Source organism: Phalangium opilio, unplaced genomic scaffold (assembly GCF_054372755.1).
Source record: "Phalangium opilio isolate 3A_F unplaced genomic scaffold, DU_Popi_V2 ptg000031l_1, whole genome shotgun sequence".
Taxonomy (NCBI): Eukaryota; Metazoa; Arthropoda; class Arachnida; order Opiliones; family Phalangiidae; genus Phalangium; species Phalangium opilio.
In genome coordinates this window covers 10,131,869-10,158,065 of record NW_028324158.1, presented here as the reverse complement: position 1 = coordinate 10,158,065, position 26,197 = coordinate 10,131,869, and the positions used below count along the sequence as shown (strand labels likewise).

Sequence of the window (26,197 nt, the reverse complement as noted above, 5' to 3'; positions counted from 1 at the left end):
GGTTTAACTTTCCAATTCGCGTCTTCAACAATTTAATCATTATACATGTAATATTATTTAGTTCGTCCGTGTGTGATACTATCAACATTAAACTAATTAAAACATGTGTTTGTAAATAAATTAACTCAACTTGATTCCACATATTTTAATAATCCGTTACACAAATTAAGTATTTAAATCCGACACGAAAATTACTCGAAGGCCACGATGACTAACGCGCAAATGAAAAAGCAAAATTGAAAGAAGCTCGGCTGGCGAACTTACACGAATGTCTAATACGTGATTCCAAAGGTCCTTGTTTCGCGATGAATGAATTTTTTCCAATGGCCTATTCCAAGGAGTAATTTTATTGGAGTGAAGTTACAGTTTTCCTTAAAAGTGCTTTACAATGCAGCTACGTCTCCTTTAAATATAGCTCCATGTTAATAGATAAAAACGGCATATGACACGAAGGACAGATAATTCAAAGAGAACTGAAAAGAAGTTACAGCTCCACTAACACGCAAATTATTTATAGCTTAGTGTTAATGTCTTTCGACTCTAAATCACGAGTTTTGCCATCATTAATGGTAGGTGGCACGGTGTTTATAAATTTTTTAGGAGGAGGCAAGTATGAAGAAACAATTTTCCCAATTTGAGCCATCGGAGCCTCGACAAACATATGGAAAATAAAGGCAAGAACGTGGGAGATGCTCCCGATAGCGAAGAACCTGTAAATCTGAAACCGCAAAAATTATTTACAAACACACACACCTAAATTTTAAGACCATATTGCCTTACGAAAGTTATGTGGCTATGTGGTTCGGGAGTCACCATAGACCCAACGTAAAAGTATATCACAAAATAATGCAACAAATAAGCCATGAATGTTATTTGTCCCAGTGGCTTGTAGATTGAAAATGATAATAAGTAATTAACCACACCTACATTTTTTGATTAATTAATACGTCAGTGTTTAGGAACGATTAGGGCTGTTGGTATATTACCCCCGTATCCGTTGTAGCAAACAATTGAAAGCCATACTAAGAACAACGCCCATCCAGTTCGGTACAATGAAGCGTACGTCACAGCTTCCGTCATGGAATATGGTCCACCTCTATGCCAATTGTAGGGCACTGATAAAATGGTAAAAACCAGAACAGCAGACAAAAGCCAACCAGTAACTTGAATTTTCTGAATTTTGAAGGTAAACGTATTCACAATTACTTTGGAGTAATTTTGAAGGTTCTGCTGGGGTATGGGAGTAAATGAATTACAACAAAGATATCACATTATTTGAAAAAAATATTATTTATTACAAATAAAGTCAGGTAACAAGTACTATAATGGTGATAGAAATTAAGATGTGTTTGAAAGAGGTCAAATGTTGGGTCGAAACAACTACTATGTAACACGGCTCATTTTCCTTCGTTTTAGTTGTAATTTCTCAATTTCAATTCGATTTCTTTCTTCCATGAGATCACCAATTCTCTTGAGTTGTTTCAATTGGGCGGCAAGTAAGACAGTATGGTTATCCTGAGGAAATGGAAAGTTGTCTGACCAATCTTGAGAGTGTGAATTTTGAGGTATTGGAGATGACTCTTGTGGCGGAGTATCATTTACGCGGCGGTAATTTTGTCGCGATTTCGGTTTTGGTTTGTAAACGGAAACTTTCGAGTTAGCGCCGGCTCTTTTCGCTTCTTGTAATCCCTGATCAGATTGGTTTGATTCTAGAAGAATCGTAAATTTGGCTACAAAGGCCGGGTTAGGGGAAACTTTCGGTTACTTACCATTTTCACTTATGGGTCCATCCGATGGTACTTGAGACTCATCTTCATGTTCAACATCAATTTCTTCATCTTCTTCTTCCAATTCTTCTTTAATTTGAAAGTTGATGGAATCAATTTCTCCATTGATAATTAATCCGTTACTGACTGCTTTGCCGTAGATTTCTTTTTTAAGTCCTTGATATTTTTTCTTCACTTCAGTCAAGGATCTGGTGTACTGGCTAACGCAATTGACCGACTCCATAACCTCTTTCCAAGCATCTTCTTTAGTGGTTGGTGTAATTACGTCGGTAAATCGACCGCATATCAACTCGTAACGCTCTAGGACGGAGTTAACTAGAGCCGACTTTTCGTCTTCGGAAAAATTTGGTCGACGTTTCATAATGGCAACAGTAGACTAATTTCTGAAATGCATAAAAAACATGTTAATTATTACCCATTCCCTAGGTCAAGCAAGGTCATTAAAAGGGAACTGTATCTTGGCTCAGGTCGTAGAAAAAGACGCCAACCTTGCTGGTTCCCTCCCTAATTACGTTGCCTTCTATTAAAAGGTCTGTCCCACCCTCTTAGATCTACAACCCAAACAGCCCGTTTAAGCCACCAGAGAGTCAATTTGCCGCACTTCCTTATATCATGGCCACGACATATCGCCACTACTGTCAGGCGAGGTTGTTTTCAACTTCCCGCCATGCCAACGTTTCCCAGAACCTGCCGCGCTCCCTTACAACCCCAGCCAAGATACCAGCAGTCCCTTAAGCAACGCTAAGCCTAGGAACTTACCAAATTGTTTCTAGACTTGAGGTACTCAACAACTTCTTCCTGAGTTGTTCTCAGTTACTGGTTCCTTTAACAAACTTAACTAAAATGTCCATACGGTAAATGGAGACCGAAAAAACATCTGAACTTGCGTTACAATGTATACTAAAACGCAGCGCGTCTTAAACTCTTAATAACAACGCAGCTTATCAACTTAGCGAATCTCCCAAAAAGACTGCGACTTTGCCCTTAGAAACCGGCTACGAAAATGGACGCCGTAGTAGCGCCGAACGCTCTTCCTTTTTGGAGAGAAGGGAACTTTGCACGCTTCTATGAATGCGAAGGAAACGAACTCAGCTTAAGCATTCTTCGTGCTTAGGCAGACGTCGCGAGGGTCCCTGGCCTTTATAAACGGCGCGAAACGGATCGATAAGCCTGGCGTAGTTCCTCCTCCGGCGCTAGAATTGACTTCCCCTCTACCTTAACTCGTACGCAGAAATCAATACACTGTAGATGCGTAAGATTGGAGGCAATATGATTAAGTAGACCTTATTGCTCAGCATTACGTTGCGAACGGCTTTGGGTATTAGTGAATTTAAAACAACAACTCTTGATTATTATGAAAGGTGGTTGAGTCATGAATAAATCCATAAAAAAATCTGTTCATAATTGTTAAGTTGGGGAAAAAAAACTGCTCACTAAAACGTTGACCTTTGACCTAGGATTTGACGTCACCACTGAAAGTACTCCATAAGTTTATCATTTCAAATAAGAGTACTCTTTTAACTTCATGGTTATTTGTTCAGCATTTAAACTCATCTCCAAGTGGAAATTAACTATCTTATCTTCAGTAACGTGTAGTTTGTGTATATAGGCCTAACACTTTGCGAATACAACAACGTAGGTGTAGGACAATTACGTAATTATTAGATAAGAGATTTAGAACTTCGAGACATTAAAAACACAAGCTGAAATATTAATTAAGAGCATTTACGTAAAAATTAAAGGATGTGCCCAATTTTGAACTTTGTATACTTACGAAACTCATTTTGAAATCTCTCTTGGCAAGTATTGTTCCAGTGAAGAGTCCAGCTGCATAGACACACAAGTGAACGTTTGGAGTTGTGTACATTCTTGTCATATATTCAGATCCGTATCTGCGCATAATTATTTATAAAACATATTTATGGTTTATAATACAATGTGTGAAAAATGTCACTGATTACTTGGCATCTGTCATAAAAAGAGCCGCGTATACTATCAATGGAGGGTATTCATAGAGGTAAGTTACAATCCCGCTCGAGAAAATTGAAGTTAAAAGCAAGAATATCAAATATACTATGCCGTATTTTGGGTTTCTGAATATGAAGAAAAAACCCAGTAAATTCACTTCAAATTTCCATCAATGTGTTAAATCATAACCTACTTGATATAAATGACGATAAATACAATTCCAAGTAAATAGCACTGCACATCAACAGCCAAATACCACGTTGATACAACACACTATAATATACGCGTTATGCCATATCACTTTAACACGTAAGTATGTGCTTTTTAAGACTTAAATATACCATATTGTGAAACGACAAAGCATTGTTTATAAATAAAAAATTCATCCACCAGCTTTCCCTGCATTTTGTTGCGATGTTTCCGGCCTCTGTGTTCCACAATGGACCAGAAGACAACAAAGGGAAAATAATTGCAATTCCAACAGTTAACATTGACGATGGCAAAAGCCTGTTGATTTATGTGGATATTAAAGAAAATAATTCAAACATAAAGTAGTTGTTATTCGTACCTCCAAATTCTGCATACAATAGTGCGAATATACTGAAAATGTTCTGATTTTCTCTCATATTGAACTATAGCCAAGTATGACAATGAGGTTGCACTGAAATGAATTGATATCAACAAAATTTGTATTTACTAGGCCTAGTTATTGCAGTTCATTCATTAGCCAACAAATAAAAATGTATCCACAGAAAGAAAAAAATTGTGCAACAGAGTATTCTGAATTTGATTTCTATGGCTATCGATGTTCATTAAATTCTCTAGTTTAATTAAATAAGAGTTTTGTTAAACACTTTTAATTTTGAAGTGAAACAGTTAAGTGTTTACTGTGAACGTGCTTATCCACTAATATATAACTATGGCCGTACATGAACCATAGCACTGAAATGTAACGAAGCCCATAGATAAAATCCAAATTGTTGTATTGCATTCGGCTTGTATCGAAACCTTTTACAAAATTATCCCTAATTGAAAATGCACGGACAATCTGTCGGTGCAGAACTATATGAATAATTAAAATATATTTATTTAAAGCGTATTATCTATTAGAAAATGTTAATTATTTTAATTACCGTTCGAGGAGGCACTATACGAGCCTTTCCAATCGAGACATGTTGAAAAGATGCAGGTTACAACTAGTATTAGAATTGTGAAACTGTAATGGAAAACCTTAATTCGTTTGCTGGTTCAAGGTAATAATGGTTTTTTCTTTCGAGTAAACTAAGCTTTCAAGCAAATATTCTTACATGATGCCAAGTTGAATTCCATCCGCCGCCTTTATCCCTTTAATTTCGCAGGAATGTAGCTCGGCTTTCATATCCACTTGTTTCGTAACTAAATTTGCATAAAATATCCATTAAAATAGTTCTAAGTCTCCAATAAAACTTATTTTACCTTGTTTGGCAATCTTAGCAACGTCATCAGCCGTGCATTGTGATGGAACGCACACTGCCCACTTTATTGCACCATCGTACATTGAAAATAGCATATTTCTTACCAAATAATTCATTATCTATATTGCAAAAAATGTAGAGTTATAAATATTGAAACTAAGATCCAAATTAATTTTACCTCTGTTCTAAAAGTGGCGTTAATTTGGTCAAAGAGCGGCTCGAATAAACGAACGTAATGAGGTTTCGGTGGTAATGCGACTCTCAAATTTATCAAACAGTATTTCCCACGAATCCGATTATCAGTGACTGTTGTCTCCGGTCCCAAAATGTTGAGACATTGATGATAGTCTCCTAAATTTCCTATAGCTCCTTTGACAATACCACTTTCCGGCTTGGCAGTGGCGTCCACCACTGAAATTAAGCATTATATTTAACGTTTTTTAACATAAACCCTAAATTCTGCGCCAACTTACTTTCAACAGCCCATAGTTTGAGCTCCCTTAATCCGTTGACTAATTTCAACAAAGAGCCCATACACTGGGCGTCTAATTCTACTTCGTAAGCAGCCCTCATTACGGTTGGCAACATGTTCTTGATTATGAGTTCAACTCCATTCAAAAGCTTGTTTTCGCCTTCCAATAACTTCTCATACGCCGCAAGTTGAGTGGCTTCAGTCGACGGATTATCCAATAATAAACCACAATTAGTTACGTTTACAATGCAAAGAATAGTTAATCCTTTAACTAAAAATGAAAACATTATTAGTTGGTTTGAACTTCTTGTGCATAGAAATCCGAACAAACTGATTTTACAAAATGAAATTGGATTGTCGTTAGAACAATTATTGGTTAAGTTCCAAAAGGGGCCTGGTTAAAAATCTTTTTCGAAATGCATCTGTGTAAGGTATAAGTGTTGGTCATTATATATAATAACGGGTTAAGAGACTCGAAATTTAAACGTACAAAACTTAACTATGAACAGTCTGGAAGCAAAGAAAATGGCATTATAATTATTAGTTAATACTCTAGTCAGTCGAAAAAATCTACTTGTTCAACAAGTTCTTGGTTAGCACTTGCGACACACTTCATGGCCACGACTAAGTAATGCAAATTAAAAGTAGACGGTAATAATACATCTGCAAGGGAAGAACTTGCAGCAGTACGAGTCGTTCAACAAGGTATTGGTTAGCAGCGCCATAAAGTATGCCCAAAACTTCGTTTTTCAAATTAAAAGTAGACGATAACAATACAACTAAAAGTTAACAACTTGCAGCATTACCATTCTCTTTTTTTAATATTAATAATTTATTTATTGTTAAGTTTTACAGTATTTTTTTTTTCTTGGACATGACTAAGTCGTTAATCGATTATCTCGGTTAAAGATATATCCTCAAGGTTTATAAAAATTACGTAGCCAAAATGAGGCCGAACTTATTCTGGTAAGCGTAATTTGAATACCCCAATGCTTTCGTCGCACAGTTTTTGGAGAGTTTTATCTTTTCGCGCGAGTTCCAATGGCGATCTATGCAAACTTCACAAATAGTAGAGTCTATATTGAAAACAAGCATCTGTTCCTTTGGAGTTGTATTATTATATTGTGGTAAAAGTGAGGGCGATCCGAACAACCTCGAGCTGCCTTATTTTGGTATGGTTATACTTTCCTAATATAGCATAACTATTTTCATTAAGTTGGATCATATAAGTATGTATCTATATCATTTTCCCCAAACCAAAAATTGATTTTTCTTTTAATTAATTTAGGTTCAAATGCCAATAGACAGCATAAGGGTATAAAAATTTTAAGGGGCAAAAATTCCTAATGATCTTAATTACATTTATGTATCTTGATAAGAAAAAAAACCTCTTCTAGTTAGAAACGTACCCAAAGTGACTCGAGTAACAAACCTGTTGTGATTTTTCATTGATAGAGAGGTAAACTGCTTTTCTAATAAATACATTTAAAAAAACCCTCTAACTTCAAACGAGTATCGAATCATTATTCCACTTTACCTGCATGGCCTAATACGCGGTATATATATACCTGTAGTTTTAGGGATATAGTATATTATCCACGTTCACAAAATTTGTGGGTCGAATTTGGGTCAGCACCCCTCCTTATAACGGGTTCTTGGCGGCGTACTCAGACTTTTAATATGTTGCTTTCCCTTTTTCATAGCCCCCAGTCTCTCATTAAAAACATTAGATGAAAAAACTTCTATTGGCTTTTTAAAGACACAGTTTCACGAGAAATATGAGAAAGGTTTAGAAACCTTCTGTAAAGTTTATTTCTACCCTCTTTGTTTAACATAGAGAAGGGAAGCTATAAAAGGTCTTTATGTTGTTCTTTAATTACAAAGGAAATTAATATCTATGTTAAAAACTAACCATAATTAAAACATTCTAAAAGTTCAATAATAACTTCAAAATTTTTCAGATTAACATAAGAACAAATTAAACTTTCCCTTTAAAAGTCTCAATAATTCATATATCTTAGAAACCTTTCACTTGCCACAATTACTAAAATATAAAAACCACTTTGGTAACATTTTCACCTTAACATGACGTTTCGTACTTAATCAGTAATGATTACTTAAAACAACTTAGACGCGTATCCACGTATCAAGACCATAAAGCCCAGTAACCTGTTCGACAAGTAACACCACGTGGCCTCTATTTTGGCCCCCCGAAATATTGGTTGGTGGTGGTGGCGGTGGTTCATGAAGTGAAGGAGAACCAGATATCTAGAAATATATTTCCTTTGTAAAAAAACATCTGGCACCGTCTTGTCGAGAGGTAACCCAAGCAATTTCTCGGTTTTAATTTTGAAACGTCCAAACACAATTAACGTTTACTCGCGAAGATGATCCTTAAGGTCACCTTCCTCGTGTTCCTCGCCTCGGGTAAGATTTATTTTTGAATATTATAATTTCTTCATGTTTTGACGACAAGTGGTTCGTTCATTCATTCTTGTTGTTGATCGTGCCCACGTATTAAGCCTTTCGCTTTTTCTGCTTTACCAGGTCAGGAAGTAACAGAGTAGAAATTAAAAGCGGCGGAAAAAAGGGAATTTTATTTTAGGGAAAAACGTTGTTATGGGTGTTATATTATTTTAAGGGTGTTAGTGGTGAAATATTGACCAAGGCTTAAGAAATTAGTTCTGTTATATAGTGTTTGATAATTATATTGGGTGTTTTATGTTGGTTACGCATGATTGTGTCACAATGGACAGTTTTTTCTAACTGCCTTCATTTCGAAATGTCAAAATTTCAAAGGGGTAGATAGTGTATAAACCACGGCATATGTTAAATTTTATTAATTTTAAATTTTCTTTGCTAATCGTTTGTAGTAGTTATATAATAAATCCCTAAAATGAAACCAATTAAATTATCTTCATTTTAAGTTAATTTAATATAAATTCATTAATGTCTAACTTTGAAGCCGAAATAAAATTAACGAAGTATTATAGTATACCATAAGGCACTTTTAAATTAGCAGTATTTCCACGTAAGAATTCGTCTTTTTCAAAAAGGCCTTGAATTGAAACCAATTTTAAATGCAAAGGGTAATAAAGTTTTTCGGTAATTTTAACCCTTTGAAATGCAAAAATTTTCCTTTCGTTTTTGCGAAATATAACCTTCAATGTTGAGAGAAGTGTAGGTGTAAAGCTTATATGAAATTAAATTTTTAATTAACAGAATTAATCCTTAAAATCACTCAAGCGAGAACCTCTTAAAAATATTCTAAAGATTTAGCTTTTGTAGATCTAACTTTAAGAAAAAGATTAAAAGTCGAATTTATAAGACTGTCCAATCACCTTCGTTCTAAACCGTGTCACCTATCCTTTAAAAATCTGGTTTTCAAACCAGCCAGCCAATTAACAAAAAAGAAAATAACCGAATTAACTCTGAAAGTGATAAACAAAGTAGGCGGTTTAATACCCTCCCTTATTTTAAAGAAGCAAGTCACGTGTTAGCTTAGATGCCGCTGAAGCAAACTGCCAAGATCGTCTAAATCATTAACTAATTAGGAAAATAATTTGACAAGAAAATAAAGATAAAAATTATCTACTAAAATTCGTAGCTAGACCAATTATGATTAAACGATCCATTGACCCACATCAAATTCAATACTTCGAACCCTAGACATTTTGCCATAAGCCTTTTACCGTAGTCTATAGCCTATATTCCCAAAACTTCTTAGAAATAGACTTAGATCTGGTTTAAAGTAATTCAATTGTTTGATAGTAGGTCATGAGCAATGTAATAATCATTCATTAAAATCAAGTAAAAATAATGAGTTATGTTCATTGTATAGTGTGCCTGGCCGAGCCAATTCAAGTCGTTCCATTAGATGGAAACTGTCCACCTGAAGGTGTATTCGCGTCTCCACACAAGACAGCCTGTGACGCTTACTACAAATGCGAAAATGGTACCTACAGCGAAGAAGTTTGTCCAAATGGACTTCTTTTCGCCGGACACCCATCAGTTTACGACTTCTGTAACTACAACTGGGCCGTGGATTGCGGTGATCGTACCGATATTCGTAAGTTTCAATTACCAAACGAGATTTAAATTGAACTTTCATTAATAATTTTCCACGATGGTTTTAGCCGGACCAATCAGCTCCCCAGGTTGCCCGTGGCAATTTGGTTTGTACCAAAGCGAGTCCTGCACGCAATACATCAAGTGCGAATGGGGACAACCCATCTTGTCCGATTGTGAACCAGGTTTGGCCTACGAAGACTCCATCCACAAGTGCAATTGGCCCGATGAAGTTCCCGGCTGTGATTCTGAAGGTATTCACAAAATCTTAAATTTAAGAGTTTATAGATGGTTAGATGTAGACAAGGTGTTCCAAAAAGGGAAGGTCGTAGGAAGGATGAAGGGGAGAGGATGCGATATCTGAGAGAAATAGGCGCGCTAACTGTGGAACGGCTCAGGTTGGGTGGGGCGCCGAAAATGGGGGAAGAATAGGCGGACTCAATTGTCATTGGTTCGTCTGTAACACTTCTTGACCAATTACCAATACGTCCGCCTATTTCTCCCCCATTTTTGGCGTCCCACCCAACTTAAGCAGTTCCACAGTTAGCGCGGCTACTTCTCTCAAATTTTGCATCCTACCTACATCATCCGTGGTAGTAGGAACCAAGTAAAGTTGTTTGTTAACTCTAAATGGAATTGAACCTTTTTTCAGCCATCATTGGATTTAAGTGCCCTGATAAGGTGACTGGATATTCGGCTAGATTCGAGCCATTCCCACGTTTCCCATACCCACCAGATTGCACCAGACTTATCACTTGCGTCAACAAGAAACCCCGTTTGATTGGTTGCGGAGAAGGTTCGGCTTTCAACCCCGATACTTATGGATGTGACGACATTAAGAACGTCCCTCAATGGTAATTAAATCTAATGAAAGTTAGGCCTAATTTGCTGAGCAGTGTTTACAAGGTTTTTAAATACTTTAGCAAACCCGCTTATTACAAGAAGTAAACAAGACGTTCCAAGATGAAGATGGAGACAAATGTTATTTAAATTATATTAAAACAATTTCATTCTAATTCTGTTATATTCGAATATCTCGTTAATAAAAAGTATAGGGTAGTGACGTCCAATTCAGAACACTTTTTTAAAATTACATAATATAGCGTATTTTTGGCAATTGCAGATATTATTTGTGTTTGTAGACCTGTAGATCGAACCTTTGCGCATATTTTAAGCCCCTTTTCATCTTTCTAATGTAATTATTAAGCGAGAAAATAGGTTTTTCCCAAACTTTGTAGTTACGTCGTATTCGGAACAATTGCATCTAATTCGGAACTAGGGTGGTTTTAATCCGGAACAGGGGGGTTTTAATTCGGAACAGGGTGGTTTTAATTGGTAAAGGGTGGTTTCAAATCCGAGCAGGGTTGTTTTAATTTGGTAAACAGGCTAAGAAAACAGAAAACTCACTTTCAAAGAGGTTAATAAATATAAATATTTAGAGGCCGCGAAATAGCGGTGGAAATACCGCGTTTTGGCGCGAAGCGAAAAAATAGTCTGCTATTGGTGTTATACAGTCTTTAAAAGTTTGGTCTTGTACTTAACGATGTTCACGATTACCATAATTATAGGTTAGGATGAGTTTAGTACAAGTAATCAAGAGGGCAAGCGGTGTATTTTTCATCGTTCCGAATTAGACGTAATGGGCATATTTTTTTGATTAGGAATTGTGAGTGAAATATCTTTTCTACCATATTCCCAATGGTCATAAATTGTAGCTAAAGAGTGGTACTTTCGTTTGAAATCAGGTGAGTGAGCGTACCTTTCCTCAGTCGTTCTCGAAACCTTATTTGCTGAGGCCATGGCAGTGACATTCCCTAAAATTTCCATTAATTTAATATGCTTAATTTGGGTACTCTGCTAATTTTTGTCGTATCTTCTCGGGATGTTTTCCTACAATCTCGGGATGATTTTTAATGGATTCGCGATGAATGATTGATATTTTAGGCCTCGTTTTCTCCGAATTGAAGCCCCCAAAACAAATTTAAGCCGATTTTTAAAAAAGTGTACTGAATTAGACGTGTTCCGAATTAGACGTCGCCACCCTATATAAATTTTCCCGTAAATTTTAAATAGCGATTACTAATTGAAAATCAATCAAATTAAATTATTAAATAAATAAATATGGCCATTAAACTAATTCGTTGCAATAATTATAATTGTCTAAGTGATTAAATAGATTTATTTAACTACGTTTTGATTGAAGGTATTTTAAAAAAACTTTTATGAAGATAAACACTGAACTAAAACAATCTAACATGAACAAATGTTACAAAATAAGTTACCATAAATAGGTCAAATAAATTTTATGTCAAAGGTCGGGTGAATTATCAGCAACATAAAATTTCTCCAACTGTTAAAATTCTATTAGAGCATGTTTTACAATTAGCTCACATTCCTCTTCGAGATTATTTGATATCTGATAAAATTTAAAATACATCCGTAATTAGAAAAATAATTAGACTCGTTTTAGAAACATACCGGAGTGTTTATATCATCACAGAACTTCCGCAAATAATTCGGATCTTTGAACTGAAATTTAATATAATCTCCGAGATTCATAAACCGAAAACACAAACTTCAGAATTAAACCAATGAATACTTACAAGTACTTCCGACTCCTCAATTTGATGAATTGTTGCGTAACTCTTCAAAAATTCTACACATTCGAATGGAGTTGCGTTGTATCTTGGCGTGTTACACGACTCTGCAAAAGTTACATATTTAGAATTTTTGTAATTTAGTATTCGGTTTTAGTTACGATACCAGAAATATCAAAATCCATCGGGTAAGTAAATTCAGAATCATTCGAAAATTTAAATGAAACTAAACGGTTGACCTTTTCATCAACTACTTTGAGATGGCAAGACTTTTTCACGTAGTTTTCAGTAACTTCAAATGTATTCTCGAACTGAAAATATTTTGAATTATACAAAGGAATCTAGTCCCAAACTTGGACTGCTTACTTGAAGACACAATTCTGAGTCTTTCTCCGTATCCAAAAGATTATAAAATTGGTGTAATTGAGATGTTCTCCTCTTGAAACTAAGCTTACTTTTAATGTAATCATACAAATTGAAATCAGACTTCTCAGTAAATCGAACCAACGTCAAGTAATTGAAAATCTATAAAAATGATAAGAATAACAACAATAATAAAAAGACTGAAACGTTATGAGTGAGTCAAATGAACATTACATATCAGCATAAGTTCATAAGATATGTTCCTGCCATAAGTTTGTCACTGGTTACAAACTGGAGCTTGTCATGAAGTGAAGGAGGTAGGTCATAGATTCGAGGTAAAGCGACACCATGGTAAAACGCTGTCAAAGGCTTAGTACAGACTAAATAAATATGAAGATAGACTGCAAAATTAACCGCTTGTCATTCTCGAACTAGCTCGAGTTGTAAGTCCCTAGCATTACGAAGCATAGGTAGTGTTATACTTATGGGAACATATCTCACGAATAAAGTTTGAAAACTATCCCCTCATGGGAAAACAATTATTGTACATGGCTCAAAACGAATATAATGGCAGTCGTAACCGTAACTATGCCACGAAAACGATACCAAAACGGTAAGTATTTTATATAAATAAAACGTTTCCGAACTACGAATACAGTTTACGATAAAATACTACACCTGTTTATGTCACGCGAATTCCCAGCAGAAAATATACAAATTATTATACGAATAAATAACGAACTTCTTTAGGTAGGCATTAGAACCGATACCATGTTTCTACCATCTTGCGTTACGGAAAACGCCGTCTTTAACATTGAAGTAAAGTTTCTAAAATTTTTAGGAGCAATAAGAGATCCAAACGAGACGCGATGGAACAAGCAAAATGAAAATAATTTTCTTCAATCTGATCATCTTGCAAATGACCACGCGCTCCCTGTTAGATTTTTCCATTTCATGAATACCGTGGAGTCTTTCTTTTCTGTTATGTTGATAATGAAAGTATTCATCGTAACATACGTCATCAACTGGTCATTGATTGAAAATGGACCGACCAACAGTTGCCTGAAATACCTGATCGAGAACGAAAAATCATCTGATCATTCAGCTGAAGTTGTTAACTCGAAAATGAAGATTCTTGGCGGTTTTCAAATAGTTTTGGCAATTTTGTCAATAAGTCACGCAATCATTAACACGTACATATTCGGTTCAACAGAGGAAAGTGCGCAGGAAGAGATCGTAATAATGTTTGGCAAATTGGAGTTTGATAGAAATTTGAAATTATGGATTTGTAGAATATGTTTAGTATTGGAGTCACTCATTTTCATTTTTGAACATTCATTGAAAGCAATGGCTTCATTTACAGTGGAAAGTTTACGAGTGCAAATATGGCATTTTGGTGTACGAGTAGCGACCGCAACGAATGCAGACGTTCAAAAACTTGCGAAGCAACATACGCGATATATGGTAATTTTAGACCAATTGGATTCCAAGTTAAGATGGTGCCTGTTTTTATGGATTATCGACTGGGTAGGCACTTTTTGCTTCAATTTTACCACGCTACTTGCAAGTTTCGAGGTTCAAAAATATTTCTTCTTAATAATGGTTCAGACTGTTACCATACTTTTGGAAACTGGAATCGTTTTGTTCAATTTATCGTTAATGGCAGATTGTAAGGATTACTTAAAACATTGCTGGCACAAACGAGTTACTAAAATAGGGGCAATGTCGTGCGTACGAAATTCAACTGAAAGCTATTTATATTGCAAATTAAAGGCAAATTTGCAATTCACCTTTCTGAATGGTTTCCCAATTGACCGTAGTTTTTTGCTGACAATTGTTTTAGGGTCAGTTTCTTATTTTACGTTTATGTTGACCTTGGTACCCAAAGAAAACAGTCAAGTTACAAGAAATATTACAGACTTGTGTCAGCAATTATTATTTCTGAATGTCAGTAATATCTCAGGTACAACTCAAAACTAACTATAAGATTAAAAGTCAAGTTGGATTTCATTGATACGGCAAAAACTATGAAATAAACACAACATAAAATACGCACCGATTTTCCGCAATGTTTGATTAAAAACGTGACCACAGTTAGAACTGTATTAAATGGCGTATCCCACTTCAATGAATTCCAAAATTCTTCAGGGTACATTTTCAGAAACACGTGACAATCGTGGAGCACTTTTTCGAATTCCAATTTTTTAAACTGCGACTCCATTATTCTGATCAATTTCCATATGCACTAAATTAAGAAATTTTATTTACATAATTAAGAGGTGAAATATAATATTTGCCAATAATAATTAAACTCACTTTCATAGTTAATTCTTCTCTGGGATCACACTCGCGTTCAACTGTACATACACCTTTTTCCGACATTGAAATTTCACGTAAAGCCCTGAAGTTAATCAATTTTCTTATCCCCAAATTTACATTTAAAAAAATTGTAACTAAGACTTACAATGATTTCTCGATACATTCATTCAGTAATGTTATAAGAGCGCTGTAATTGTTACAAAATTAAATTCTGGACCTAAGGTTATAATAAATTACTTACCACAAAACATTGGTGTGATCACATCTTTTTATCAACACTACCAATATTTTATTTGTTAATTCTTCGAGATGAACTATTTTGTCTTTAAAATCAACAAAGGCTTTAATTGTAGCCGAAAATAAATCACGAAGTACGTTTCTGCCTACGGATGTCGAGAGTTCAGGATATGACGTCATCTAATTAAACCGAGTTAATTCGTATTTAAATTTTATTATATGCAACTTTAAATGCTTACCAACTCTAAAACGTTGACAATAGATGTCAGAGAATTAGTTATTTCCAGTTCGGATTTCCTTTCATCAAATTGATAAGCTATTATTTTTGATGGTAATGATTCAAAATGCTTTACAATTGACAACGCGAACTGATCCACAAATTTCAAAAAGTGAGTAATATTGTTGGCATCCAATTCTAAACGCATGGCTTTTGGCATAGCGAAATTGTAAACTGGTAATTTGTCAACGTTCTTCTGACAAACATCGTGTGCATTATTTGAGGATTTCATTTCTAAATTATGCGTATTGAATCCAGTAATGTTATTGGACGCCATACTCTACCAAATTATATACGTAATGTTAATTATCTATAACTAATTGAAGAGCAAATATATTTAACTGTATGTTACAGTAACAATCACCAAACTGGAAATGAATCTTGCCTCAAAATTAAAATAAAAAAATTCATTTTGAATAAATAAAAAATTAAATTACGATTTTCGGGGCGGGATATTTTGGTTTTTTATTTTTGAAACGCAGAAATGTTCACAAGATACACGCATACACACATTCGGTTTTGTTTTTAAATTAACCGAAAATGTTAAAAAAAGATTTGTTCCAACTGTGAAATTGAAAATTATGGGAGGGGAATTTTTTTTCATATAAAACGTGAAACAACTAAAATATGTAAATATAAAAATAATATTTACAGAGAGTGCAAAAAAGAGCTTTAAATTACATAAAACTAATTCCAGAGTTTTGGTGGTTTTTAACTAACGTTGCATTTTTTCTGCTTTAAGTGCACCCGAATAAACAGTAGTGGGTGAATCACGTGACTGACGATTTTAAAGGATTAATTAATTTAAATAAATCCTCGAAATCCGTGAGCCCCGAGAATTAAAAATTGTGAAATGGAATCTTGTTACATGTATCTTCTACGAACGAAGATGAAATAAAACGGTTTTATTAAAAAAGTTTATATTATGGCACGTCAGGATGTTTTAGGTCTTATCCTTGAACATCTGGTGGGGGTGGTCTGAATTGGGGCCTGGTGTTGGGGCGACGACCACGGGCTGGTGGAGGAGCTTGAGCCGGGCTTCGGTCATCGTCACCGAGGTCTTGAGCGGGGCTCGCTGGCGCAATTGGCCGGCGTTCTCTGAGTGGCCTTTCTGGTCTAGCGGCTCGGTCAGCTTCCTCAGGGTCTTCATCTGGGTTGGGAGTAGTTGGTGGTGGTTCGCTGAAATTATCAAATAAAGTTTTAATGTTTGGACTGTAATGCAATTTCATGATCTTTCTATACATATTTTTCACCCAAGAGTTGCCAGGCCGTTTGTGAGCCAAACTAGTGCAGTTCAGTTTGAATCAATACTTGACTTTCTTGGCTCACAGAGGGCTGACAACACTGCACTGAATTGGAAGATGAGAGAGAGAGAGAGAGAGAGTGGAATTTTCTCTAGCCCTTTTAGTGATAACTATTGATCCCAAAGACTATATAAAGGACTTTCGTTATCTGCAGGTCTTTGGCCTAAGAGAACCAACGAAAGGCCAGAACAAATCAAGTAGATATGGATGGATCAATTGAAATCAGGTTCCAAATGAAAAATATAATACTAACCATCCTGGAACAAGGTTGGCAAGTTCGCATCTCAAGTTGACAGGGTTAAAAGCGAGTCCAGCGGCGCAACGTTGAAGTCTGGGGTATCCACCGACGCAAAGCCAAAATCGGACACAAGCGTTGTCAATAGCGATTTTGCCGTTGGGAGTATCCTTGCACAGAGCTGTGAATTTCAAATTGTCATTAGGCTTAAATTCTAAATATGCCTAACGAGCAATGAATGACATGACCTGACTTGATTACTAACTAAAGACGACTATTGCAGGGACTAAAGTGATAATGATAGGACATGCGGGCAATGGACCAGAAAGAAGGACTATAGTTTATTGGAATGATTAAATAACGAAGTCTCTTTACAAAAATGATTATGAATGAAATCTCATTTGATTTTTTTTGATTTTTAAAGTGTCATTACGATGTTTTTGGCAATCGGGGACATTATCGGGCCAATCGCAAGAGTGAATGTCATCGTTGTAGAGTAGGGAGAAGGGACATTGTTGAGGGGTGGCGGTTCCGTTCCAGCATTGCCAGTATCGAGTACAACTGGTCTGATGAGCGAAGACTCCATATTGCCATTGACAGTTATCTGATCCAATTGGAGTTTCTGTAAAATAACACCAAAAAAATTATGGATTAAAATAAATAAATAAATAAATAAATAAGCAAAATGATAAAATAAAAGTGATTTTTTTTTAAAATGTTCGGTTTCCAAAACGTGTAATGAATAATATTAGGCCCCTTTTGAAAAATTTCACTCAACCTTGATACAATTTTAAAACCACAAACCACGAATAAGGGATATTTAAGAAAATTCGCCTTAAGCTAGGGTATGTTCGAATATTATTCGTAATTTAGGCTTAACACTAAAATCTCGTGAACAGATTTGCAATAACTCTGTCGCGACGAAAAAAGCGTAAACTTTTGACCTCAAATTAAGAAATAAAAAAATATATTAATTTTTGTTTACCGGTTTTTCCATCTTTCAAAACGATAAAATTAGCCCCGAAATATATTTAAATATAATAAACAAAATGAGAGCAACTCCGTTTTCGCCAATACACGATATGTATCCTTTGCGATTCTACAAAATTTTCCAAACTTGTTTATTCAACTTGCTTTTAACCTACTTTACGTTTAGCAAACCAAATTTTCATTTATACGGGTTTCAAATCTCGTATTATTTCTTACAAAAAAAAAAAAATCAAAATCAAAAGGATCTTGCTAAATGTAAAACCGGTATATTTAATTTAGTGTATCATTTAATTAGCGTAATTAAGAATAACCTTAATTCGTATTCCATAATTGCGGCGTATTGGGTTATAGATATGTATTAATATTAGAATTAAATAAATCACATTGAACTAGTTCTTTGTTTAAATCCAACAAAAATTTGGATGTTAAAAGTAAATTTAGATCACCTACTAACACCGAAATAAATTTTTCTTACTGACCCATCTAAAAATAAATCTATCTCCAAATGTTTCCTTAATCCACCACTGTATTTCTTTTCTATACCAAACTAAGATAATCTTTTCTTAGAAAGAAATAAAAAAATTAAATAAAATTAAGTAAAAATTAATGGAATTTATCGGAAGTTGAAAAAATTATTTTCCGCATTTTTTAAAATTAATTTTTTTGTCGAAGTGATTTTCTAAAAGTTTGACTTGCCAAGGAAATTTCTTTATAAAAAAAAATTATTTCCAAAATTGTGTTTGAGATTTGAAAAAAAAAATCTTTTAATGTTTTGGTTTTTAATAACCTTAAGGGTATATAATAAAAGAAATTTAATAATTTAAAAATTTAATTGAAAATTGCCTGAAAACATTGTTATTGGCATTGTGAATATACCCGGAAATCCTGGTGTGTTAAAAACGTTTTAAAAACATTAAAAAAATTGCACACGACATAAATGTTGTTTTTTCTTCTGTTTAAACCTAATATATACCTGTTTCTTTTTTAACTTCTAAAAAGATGTTTTAAATGAGAAGTTAAATACATGAATTTCAACAAAAAAAAAACAACTAAACTATGATGGGCTAGCCGTCTAAACGCCTAAAAGTTGAAAAACAGGAATTTTTTGTCTTTGTATTATAATTTTATTAATGGTAACTACCGTAAGTTGGTCTTTACTGAAAGAAACTGCCTTTCTTTTCTCATATTTTATAATGTGTGTAAATTCTATATAATTATATTTGAATAAGTTACAAATAAAATTTCCCAGAAAAAAGAGATAAATTATTTTAAATTTTAAAACTAGTTAGCGAATCTAATGGGCCCGTTTAAAGTTAAATTTTCGACATAAATATTGATTAATTGTGATGATTTCTTTGAAAATGCGTCATAAACCACGTGACTGAACAACTCTCCTTACTAAATGGAATTAAGTTCCTTAAAAAGTGACGTAACTAAAATGTCCCGCCTCTTTCATTGACAAATTGTCATGAAACATTTTAAAACATCAGAATTAAATGTAAGTGAACTTACGGCCCATGATTCTTCCATCTTCATCGGGACATCCAGCACGATGAGGGTAATCGCAGGAATTGAGTAATCCACGTTGTTTACCAGCGAAAGCCAGACCATTGGGACAGAGTTGAAGTGTTGCAATTCCATCTAAACAGTCGTAATAGTAATCGCAGTATTGTTCGTGTGGGAAGAGACCAGAGTCTTTCTTGCACACTTTGTCTCTGGGTTGATTGTTGTTATTATCCCTGTCTCTATCTCTTTGCGCTAGAGCTGCATGGAAGAAATAAGAAAAATTGTAATAAATAAAAAGTTCAATTCAACAGACCCTAAATAATTTCAAAGTGTATTTAAATCCTCATATCTTTTACCAAAGTGTAATAAAACCCTCGTATCTTTTACCAGAGTGTATTTAAATCCTCCTATCATTTTCCAAAGTATATTTAAATCCTCAAATCTTTACCAAAGTGTATTAAAACCTTCGTATCTTTTACCAGAGTGTATAAAAATCCCCGTATCTTTTACCAAAGTGTATTAAAATCCTCGTATCTTTTACCAAAGTGTATTAAAATCCTCGTATCTTTTACCAAAGTGTATTAAAATCCTCATATCTTTTACCAAAGTATATTAAAACCCTCATACCTTTTACCAAAGCTTATAGAAACCCTCATATCTTTTACCAAAGTGTATTTAAATCCTTATAACCCTTAATTACTTCCTGATTTTTCTCAACTACCTTTAAATGACCTTTTAACACCCACTTTCCTTTTATACTGAAACCGAAAGGCGCCATAAAGATATGCCTTCCTAAATTCCCGTTACTAATTAGGTCTTCTCCGAACATATCTGTCATTTACCAAGGTTATAATACTCAATTACGAGCCCGTATGGGCTGATTTTCCACAAAAAATATATAATTGTCAAACATTCCTCAAGCTCAAACGTTACTTATTCATTTCTTGGTACCCCAATCGAGATTGCCTAGTTAGATTTCCGACCTTGGAATTATTTATTTTATACCGGTTACCGGTAAATATACGTCTAACAATGTTTAAGATAAATTTGACAAGTAAAGAAGTCCATAAAAGATCTAAATTTATTGATTTAAAAATTTTCCCATTTTCCTAAAATTCTACTAAGGAATGTTACCAAACTGCATTTAACATTTGTTTTTCAATATCTTAAAGGGATTGTAAATGATGTAGAAAGTTATTATGTCACCATTACTGAGAAATAGGCATAAATTAATACTTGTAGAGGCTTAATATTCCCTTTAAAATAAAATAGACTAGGTTCAAAGCGATATTAGTATTCTACCAGCAAAACGACGGGATATGCTTTTTGCTTTAGATGAGATTTAAATTTCTAAGTCACTTTTTTATACTTATAACTTTGTCCTTGAAATTATGGATGTCACATGGATGTTTTTCTACCATCCAAGGGACAGGACACTCATTTAAGTCTATATTCTTAGTCTAGGTAGACGTTTAATAGAATTTTAGAAGTGTTAGACATATCTGTATCTTCATTTATATCATGTCAGACTAGTATGGAAATGAACTGGTTTTAACCACTTTAAAAAGTAGTTTATAAATTGTAATATATGGTAATCTATAACGTCTGCTTTTTCTTGTTTTTGGGTTTATAATAAGTTTAAAATAAAATTTAAATAAAATATCAATTGAAGCGTACCATATAACGCGTTTAAGGGACTTTAAATGTGATATTAATAAAGATGTTTAAAATATTCAGAGTTTTAAAAAAAATTAGGTTTTTGAAAAGTCTATGTGGTTTTATGGGAATGCCACAGAAACTTTCCAGACGCTATAAAAAGTTTAAATAACTTAATCTTTAGAATCAAAGATAATTATATAAACATTCCTATTGAAGATTGTCTACTGAAATTGATGACCCATCTACAATTTAGGTCAAGCGATTTTGCTTTATTTACACCATTCAAACATATCTCCGACTCTCCGTTGTGTATTTTTGAAATAATTTTGATGAAAAAAACCCCCAAACAAATAAAAAACCTGGTTTTTTTTTACTATTAAAATTTAAAGAATGTTTAAATTTTACTTCTCAAATCCTGTATTTACTTTATATTTATTTAAAGGAAAACTCGTTGACACGTTTTATCATCTTGTTTACAAATGTGAAATAGTGTACAATTTCCTAAATAAATAAATAAACACGACACAAATATAAGCGTTATCCACTTATTAATAATTTAGTTTAGTTTGTTATTACTCATTAGATTAACTAAGTAAGTCTTGCCAATTTCTAATTATACACTCTGTTACACAGGTCTATAAAGTTTGATATTTTAAACCTACCAATATTGCTTTAAAAGTGGGAGGGGGGAGTTTTTATTAAATCAACGCTTTGCTACCTTTAAATTTCACTAAATGAAATCGTGACAATTCTGCCAATTACATAACTGTACCCTCTAATTAAAGATCTATCCATAATACACCCAAACTCAAAAGAAGAAATAAAAACCCACAAAATGAAAGTATTTCCTAAGATAATAATAAGCCAGGTAGTTCTTCCTAAAAAGTAAAACATAGGTAGAAGTAAAAATGAAAAAACACTTTCTTTGGGTCAATAGACTCACTACACTACTTGAGGGGAAATTTCTCAACTCACTACTGTTATGGCTTTTTTGTTTTAAAACCTTAGTATATAATAAGAAATAGTGGAACAGTGGGTCAATAAACTATAAACGTTAAACTTGTCGGCTCCCAGTTGGAGGTTTAGGGCGTCACGGAGAGTACAGAAAGGTACACCAACAACAGCATCAGCAGCAGCGGGACAACTTCCGAAACATACATACGTGTAATGTAACATTCCTTTTGTAACTTTTTTGGGTGCGTCTAGTTTTTAAATAGAACTTATAACTTTCTTCTAAGGAATTTGGAGAACTAGGAACTATCTGTTGCCTAATTTCTTCTTTAAACAAGGTGAAGTTAGAAGATTAAGATTTTGCCCGAGCCTACAATTAACGTTTATTAATATCATAACCCAACTAAAATGTTTATAAGTTTGGGTTTGATTGGGGAGATCTGTCTAGAAAGTTAAATAAATAGGCTGCGACGCCGTTTTATTGTAAAATGTTTTTTATCCCACAGACTATTTCGATGTAAGTGAGAGGGAAAGACACGGGGGTAAAACTCTGCCCTCCATCTAGTTTACTGGCGCCTGCGCTGTAGTCTTTTTGTATTATGAGAGTGACAAGAGATGGCATTGTATCAACCCCCTTGTATGTACCGATACTGAGGGTTGTCTACCCCCTTTTACGCCGAAAACGGTCTATAGAGGCACGGAGTTGTCGAGTAGAGATTGTTCCTAGCCTGTATACTTTTAACCCATACTTATAAAGAATTTTATTGGGTGATGCGCGGTTCTCAGATTAAAAAAGGTGAAATAATTTGGAATAAAAAAAAATTAATAATATAAATAATTAAAAAAAAGAAAAGATTAAAATACTTGAGTGTATCCAAGTATTTTGAAATTGTTGCAATTGCAAATTTAGTTATATCATTTAAACATTAGTTAAAGTTAAACGATAACTAAACTACGTTAAATATAATCTTAATAAATATTTAAAGGTGCAGATTTCTTTTTCGTTTCCTCGAAATATAATCAACTCTGGGTTTATTTCTGTCCGGGTAATAGATAACTGGTTTTAAATACATCTTATTCGTGAAAGCCCCAACGGCTGCGGCTGAACCCAGACTCTGACAAGTCACTTTCCGTAAAGTTTGACCCACATTTTAATTAAAACTACATGGGCTGATATTTTTAGAAGTTTGAAAATGTATTTATCAAATTTAAGACTCCTTTTTATATATATTTCAAACTGTCTTTAAGTTCTTAAGTCACGGAGATAAGATTAAAGTGATAGCTTATCTACATTTGAAACAAAATTTGGGCGGTTTCAGACAAGTTTTTTTTATATACCGTACGGATTTAAGTAATAAATTTTAACTTAATCTATTTAAAGTTACTACGAGGACAATTTAGCTTTCTTTACTTGGCATCTGACATGTTGTAAGATTAATATTGAATAACTCGTAATAATAATAAAATTATTTTAGAAATTTAAGGGAATCTAAAAAATATAATTATCAATTAACTATGCCCATTTTTAAATTAACTCCTAATTAAAATGATTAAAATATTTTGAACACCAAACTTTGACGTCACTACCGCTGGAAACGGATGGGAGTAGATTTGGAGTGCTAATCAAAGACTAAATAAAAAAATTCTTTAATCTATTTTGTTTCTTTTCCTTTTTCAATTTGATGTCCTATTTTCGATTGAATTTAAGATTAAGGTGGAGCTGATAAAAAGTCAAAAATTATTTTAATTCTATTGTTATGGTTATTTTGGCGGGGTTATTGTGTTTGCTCGTGCTAAGATGTCAAAATTAACAAGATAGATGGATTCGACTAAATTAAATTATAGCTGTTATTCACGTTTATTTGACCTGAATTATAAAATTGGCAAGATTGAATAATTTTAAATATTCAATAAAAAGAGTGTAAGTTAAAACTAAAGGGCTGCATGGACATAGTTAATTTTAAGGTAGATCTGATTCTGATCTATTCAGTTCAGTTCGCAAATATCGAGGAGTTAGTAAGTCTGCCATAAATTAAAAGGCCAATTACGGTCAAACTGAGTGCAAAGTGTCAAAGGTCACGGGGTCCACAATATTTAGTTAAGGGCCAATGAATGTTTGGGAGCCAACTCAATCAGTTTCGACCTAAAGAACACGTGACCCTCTAATTTATGGCAGATTTATCAAAACCAATTAGCATATTTCTTTCAATTTTCGAATTAAAAAGAAAACCTGACCAAACACCCAATTGAATTCTTATTTTTTAAAGAAAATAAGTGCTTTAGTCTGCCAGCATTGTCTGATAAGCATTGTTCTTCAAAATTTTACCAATATGAATTATCGTTAACTTCTTTTTAAATGGACCATTCGTAACCCATTGTTAACCATTTAATACATTTAAAGGGGTATATATTTAAAAACAATAGCCTTTAGTGCTTTTCTTTTCTTTTCGCTAGCAAATAATAACTTGAAAACGCCCAATATCCCAAGAACCTTGAGTACCAAAATAAATAACTAGTTTTTAAGTTTTAGAGCTAACCTAAAACCGGATGCGACGGATATGTGGTTAAGATTCAAAATTTCGGAAATACATTCAAGTTTTTATGCATCTTTGCGTATTACTTTGGCAGTGCATTGGTCACGTGATTTAGTTTTAATAATAATACTGTAGTTTCTTATCATGAAAAGCAACGATGCCAATGGAAAAACAAACTATGGCTGGTTTGAATCAATAAAACGTGGGGTTTCTTAGATAACAATTTCAAATTAAATATAACGCCGATTTCGAAACGGGTTTTCTTCCATTTTGAAGTTTATCTTGTTTTACATTGTTGATATAGATATTCTAAATTGCTTTTCACACCGATAACTTGGTGTTGTTGCAATTTTGCAGTTGCAAACCGAATAAACACGTGTGAGATAGGCTAATATTTGTTTTGCGAAATTTTGAATTTAGCAATTGTTGATTTTCTTATTTTCTTTGCAAAAAATAAACATTCTATTCAATTAATTTAAAAGTCTCGTGTTTACCTTGATTTCCTAAAGCAAACTTATTCTCTAGCAATTAAAATTTTTAATATTCGAATGTCGTTCCAAGGTTAACTAAATTATTTGAACGTATTCTAAAATATTCAATTAACACTCTTGCAATTAACTCCAAGGTTAAAATAAATGCCTCGATATCATTTTAATAAAATTTTGGTAAAGAAATTTAGAAATGCGACTGAAATGTAGCTGAATTTTAGTAATTTTGCTAAAAGTTTCAAAAATACTAGTAAATTTCTATAGCAACATAATTTAAATTATAAATAACATTTCCGAAATCTTAGCTAAATTACGTTGGCCATTTTAGAAAATGTTTGAAATATCCTAACTTTCAGAGCCAATTTTAGTAATTTTGTTATAATTTCCAAAATTTGCGTAAAATCCTTAAAAAATTAGCGCAAAATCTAGCAATAAACTACCCACAAATCAATATTATAAATCTAACCCATTAACAAAACTAAAAGAAATAATTTAATTTACAAAATTATAATAAAAACTAATACCCCCAAAAATATAATAAAATCCTCATTAAGGAAATTAAATAAAATTAATTAATTTATGAATAAATACTTACACACTGCTAAACAGGCTCCGAAAATTAGTAAAGCCACCGCCGTCTTCATCGTGGTGCCTTGATTTTAATTTGTAATTTAAACTTAACCGAGTACTGAATTAAATGTGCGAAAGGGTTACCGTCCGTTTCCAAAATGACCCTGCTGAATAAAATCTTATCTCCTATCTATTCCTTCCAAATGATGGAATTTGGAACTATACCCTAGCGTGGAATATTTTTGAATAATATTTGTCTTGATTCCGTTGCAAGTTCTTCTCTCGTCTGCTCGTGTTTCGTTTCTGGCCCACCCCACTGGTTCTCAAATCTTTTTGTATGGCCCGTTACAGCTGATGCGTACATCAAGTTTTCCTCCTTTTTCTTAATAAAATTTTTAAGTTAGTTTATTAAGGCGGG

General features: G+C 33.6%; 5 protein-coding genes and 2 long non-coding RNA genes across 8 annotated transcripts; 2 read left to right on the top strand and 5 right to left on the bottom strand.

Annotated features, from left to right (window-relative positions):
• Nucleotides 1-109: 109 nt before the first annotated feature.
• Nucleotides 110-3,606, bottom strand: LOC149690549 (O-acyltransferase like protein-like). Its single transcript, XM_089870109.1, has 4 exons — nucleotides 3,562-3,606; nucleotides 987-1,173; nucleotides 781-923; nucleotides 110-718 (listed from the first exon to the last, which is right to left on the bottom strand). The coding sequence occupies exons 1-4, from the start codon at nucleotides 3,568-3,570 to the stop codon at nucleotides 512-514; spliced, it is 546 nt and encodes a 181-aa protein (XP_089726235.1). The 5' UTR covers nucleotides 3,571-3,606; the 3' UTR covers nucleotides 110-511.
• Nucleotides 787-2,755, top strand: LOC149690551 (uncharacterized). Its single transcript, XR_016383756.1, has 2 exons — nucleotides 787-1,126; nucleotides 1,187-2,755. It is a non-coding gene; the product is annotated as an uncharacterized LOC149690551 (long non-coding RNA).
• On the bottom strand, nucleotides 1,267-2,966 carry LOC149690550 (uncharacterized). Its single transcript, XM_089870108.1, has 3 exons — nucleotides 2,547-2,966; nucleotides 1,770-2,170; nucleotides 1,267-1,709 (listed from the first exon to the last, which is right to left on the bottom strand). The coding sequence occupies exons 2-3, from the start codon at nucleotides 2,146-2,148 to the stop codon at nucleotides 1,384-1,386; spliced, it is 705 nt and encodes a 234-aa protein (XP_089726234.1). The 5' UTR covers nucleotides 2,149-2,170; nucleotides 2,547-2,966; the 3' UTR covers nucleotides 1,267-1,383.
• Nucleotides 3,607-7,908: 4,302 nt separating the features above from the next.
• LOC149690548 (protein obstructor-E-like) lies at nucleotides 7,909-10,781 on the top strand. Its single transcript, XM_089870102.1, has 5 exons — nucleotides 7,909-8,108; nucleotides 9,523-9,750; nucleotides 9,818-10,003; nucleotides 10,402-10,603; nucleotides 10,673-10,781. Exons 1-5 carry the CDS (start codon nucleotides 8,069-8,071, stop codon nucleotides 10,695-10,697), a joined length of 681 nt encoding a protein of 226 aa, XP_089726228.1. The 5' UTR covers nucleotides 7,909-8,068; the 3' UTR covers nucleotides 10,698-10,781.
• Nucleotides 10,782-11,913: 1,132 nt separating this feature from the next.
• LOC149690547 (uncharacterized) lies at nucleotides 11,914-12,451 on the bottom strand. The gene is made up of 3 exons (XR_016383754.1): nucleotides 12,353-12,451; nucleotides 12,228-12,278; nucleotides 11,914-12,165 (listed from the first exon to the last, which is right to left on the bottom strand). It is a non-coding gene; the product is annotated as an uncharacterized LOC149690547 (long non-coding RNA).
• A 35-nt stretch (nucleotides 12,452-12,486) lies between these two features.
• LOC149690546 (cytoskeleton-associated protein 5-like) lies at nucleotides 12,487-15,819 on the bottom strand. Its single transcript, XM_089870520.1, has 7 exons — nucleotides 15,505-15,819; nucleotides 15,270-15,445; nucleotides 15,174-15,215; nucleotides 15,026-15,110; nucleotides 14,766-14,954; nucleotides 12,713-12,871; nucleotides 12,487-12,657 (listed from the first exon to the last, which is right to left on the bottom strand). Exons 1-7 carry the CDS (start codon nucleotides 15,817-15,819, stop codon nucleotides 12,487-12,489), a joined length of 1,137 nt encoding a protein of 378 aa, XP_089726646.1.
• A 162-nt stretch (nucleotides 15,820-15,981) lies between these two features.
• On the bottom strand, nucleotides 15,982-26,197 carry LOC149690545 (protein obstructor-E-like). 2 transcript variants are annotated; one of them, XM_089870101.1, is made up of 6 exons: nucleotides 25,924-26,197; nucleotides 25,805-25,861; nucleotides 19,584-19,835; nucleotides 17,515-17,703; nucleotides 17,100-17,262; nucleotides 15,982-16,721 (listed from the first exon to the last, which is right to left on the bottom strand). In XM_089870101.1, the coding sequence occupies exons 2-6, from the start codon at nucleotides 25,851-25,853 to the stop codon at nucleotides 16,493-16,495; spliced, it is 882 nt and encodes a 293-aa protein (XP_089726227.1). In that variant the 5' UTR covers nucleotides 25,854-25,861; nucleotides 25,924-26,197; the 3' UTR covers nucleotides 15,982-16,492. The 2 variants fall into 2 exon arrangements, with proteins under 2 accessions (XP_089726227.1, XP_089726226.1); XM_089870100.1 differs by having other exon boundaries at nucleotides 25,805-25,943; nucleotides 26,005-26,195.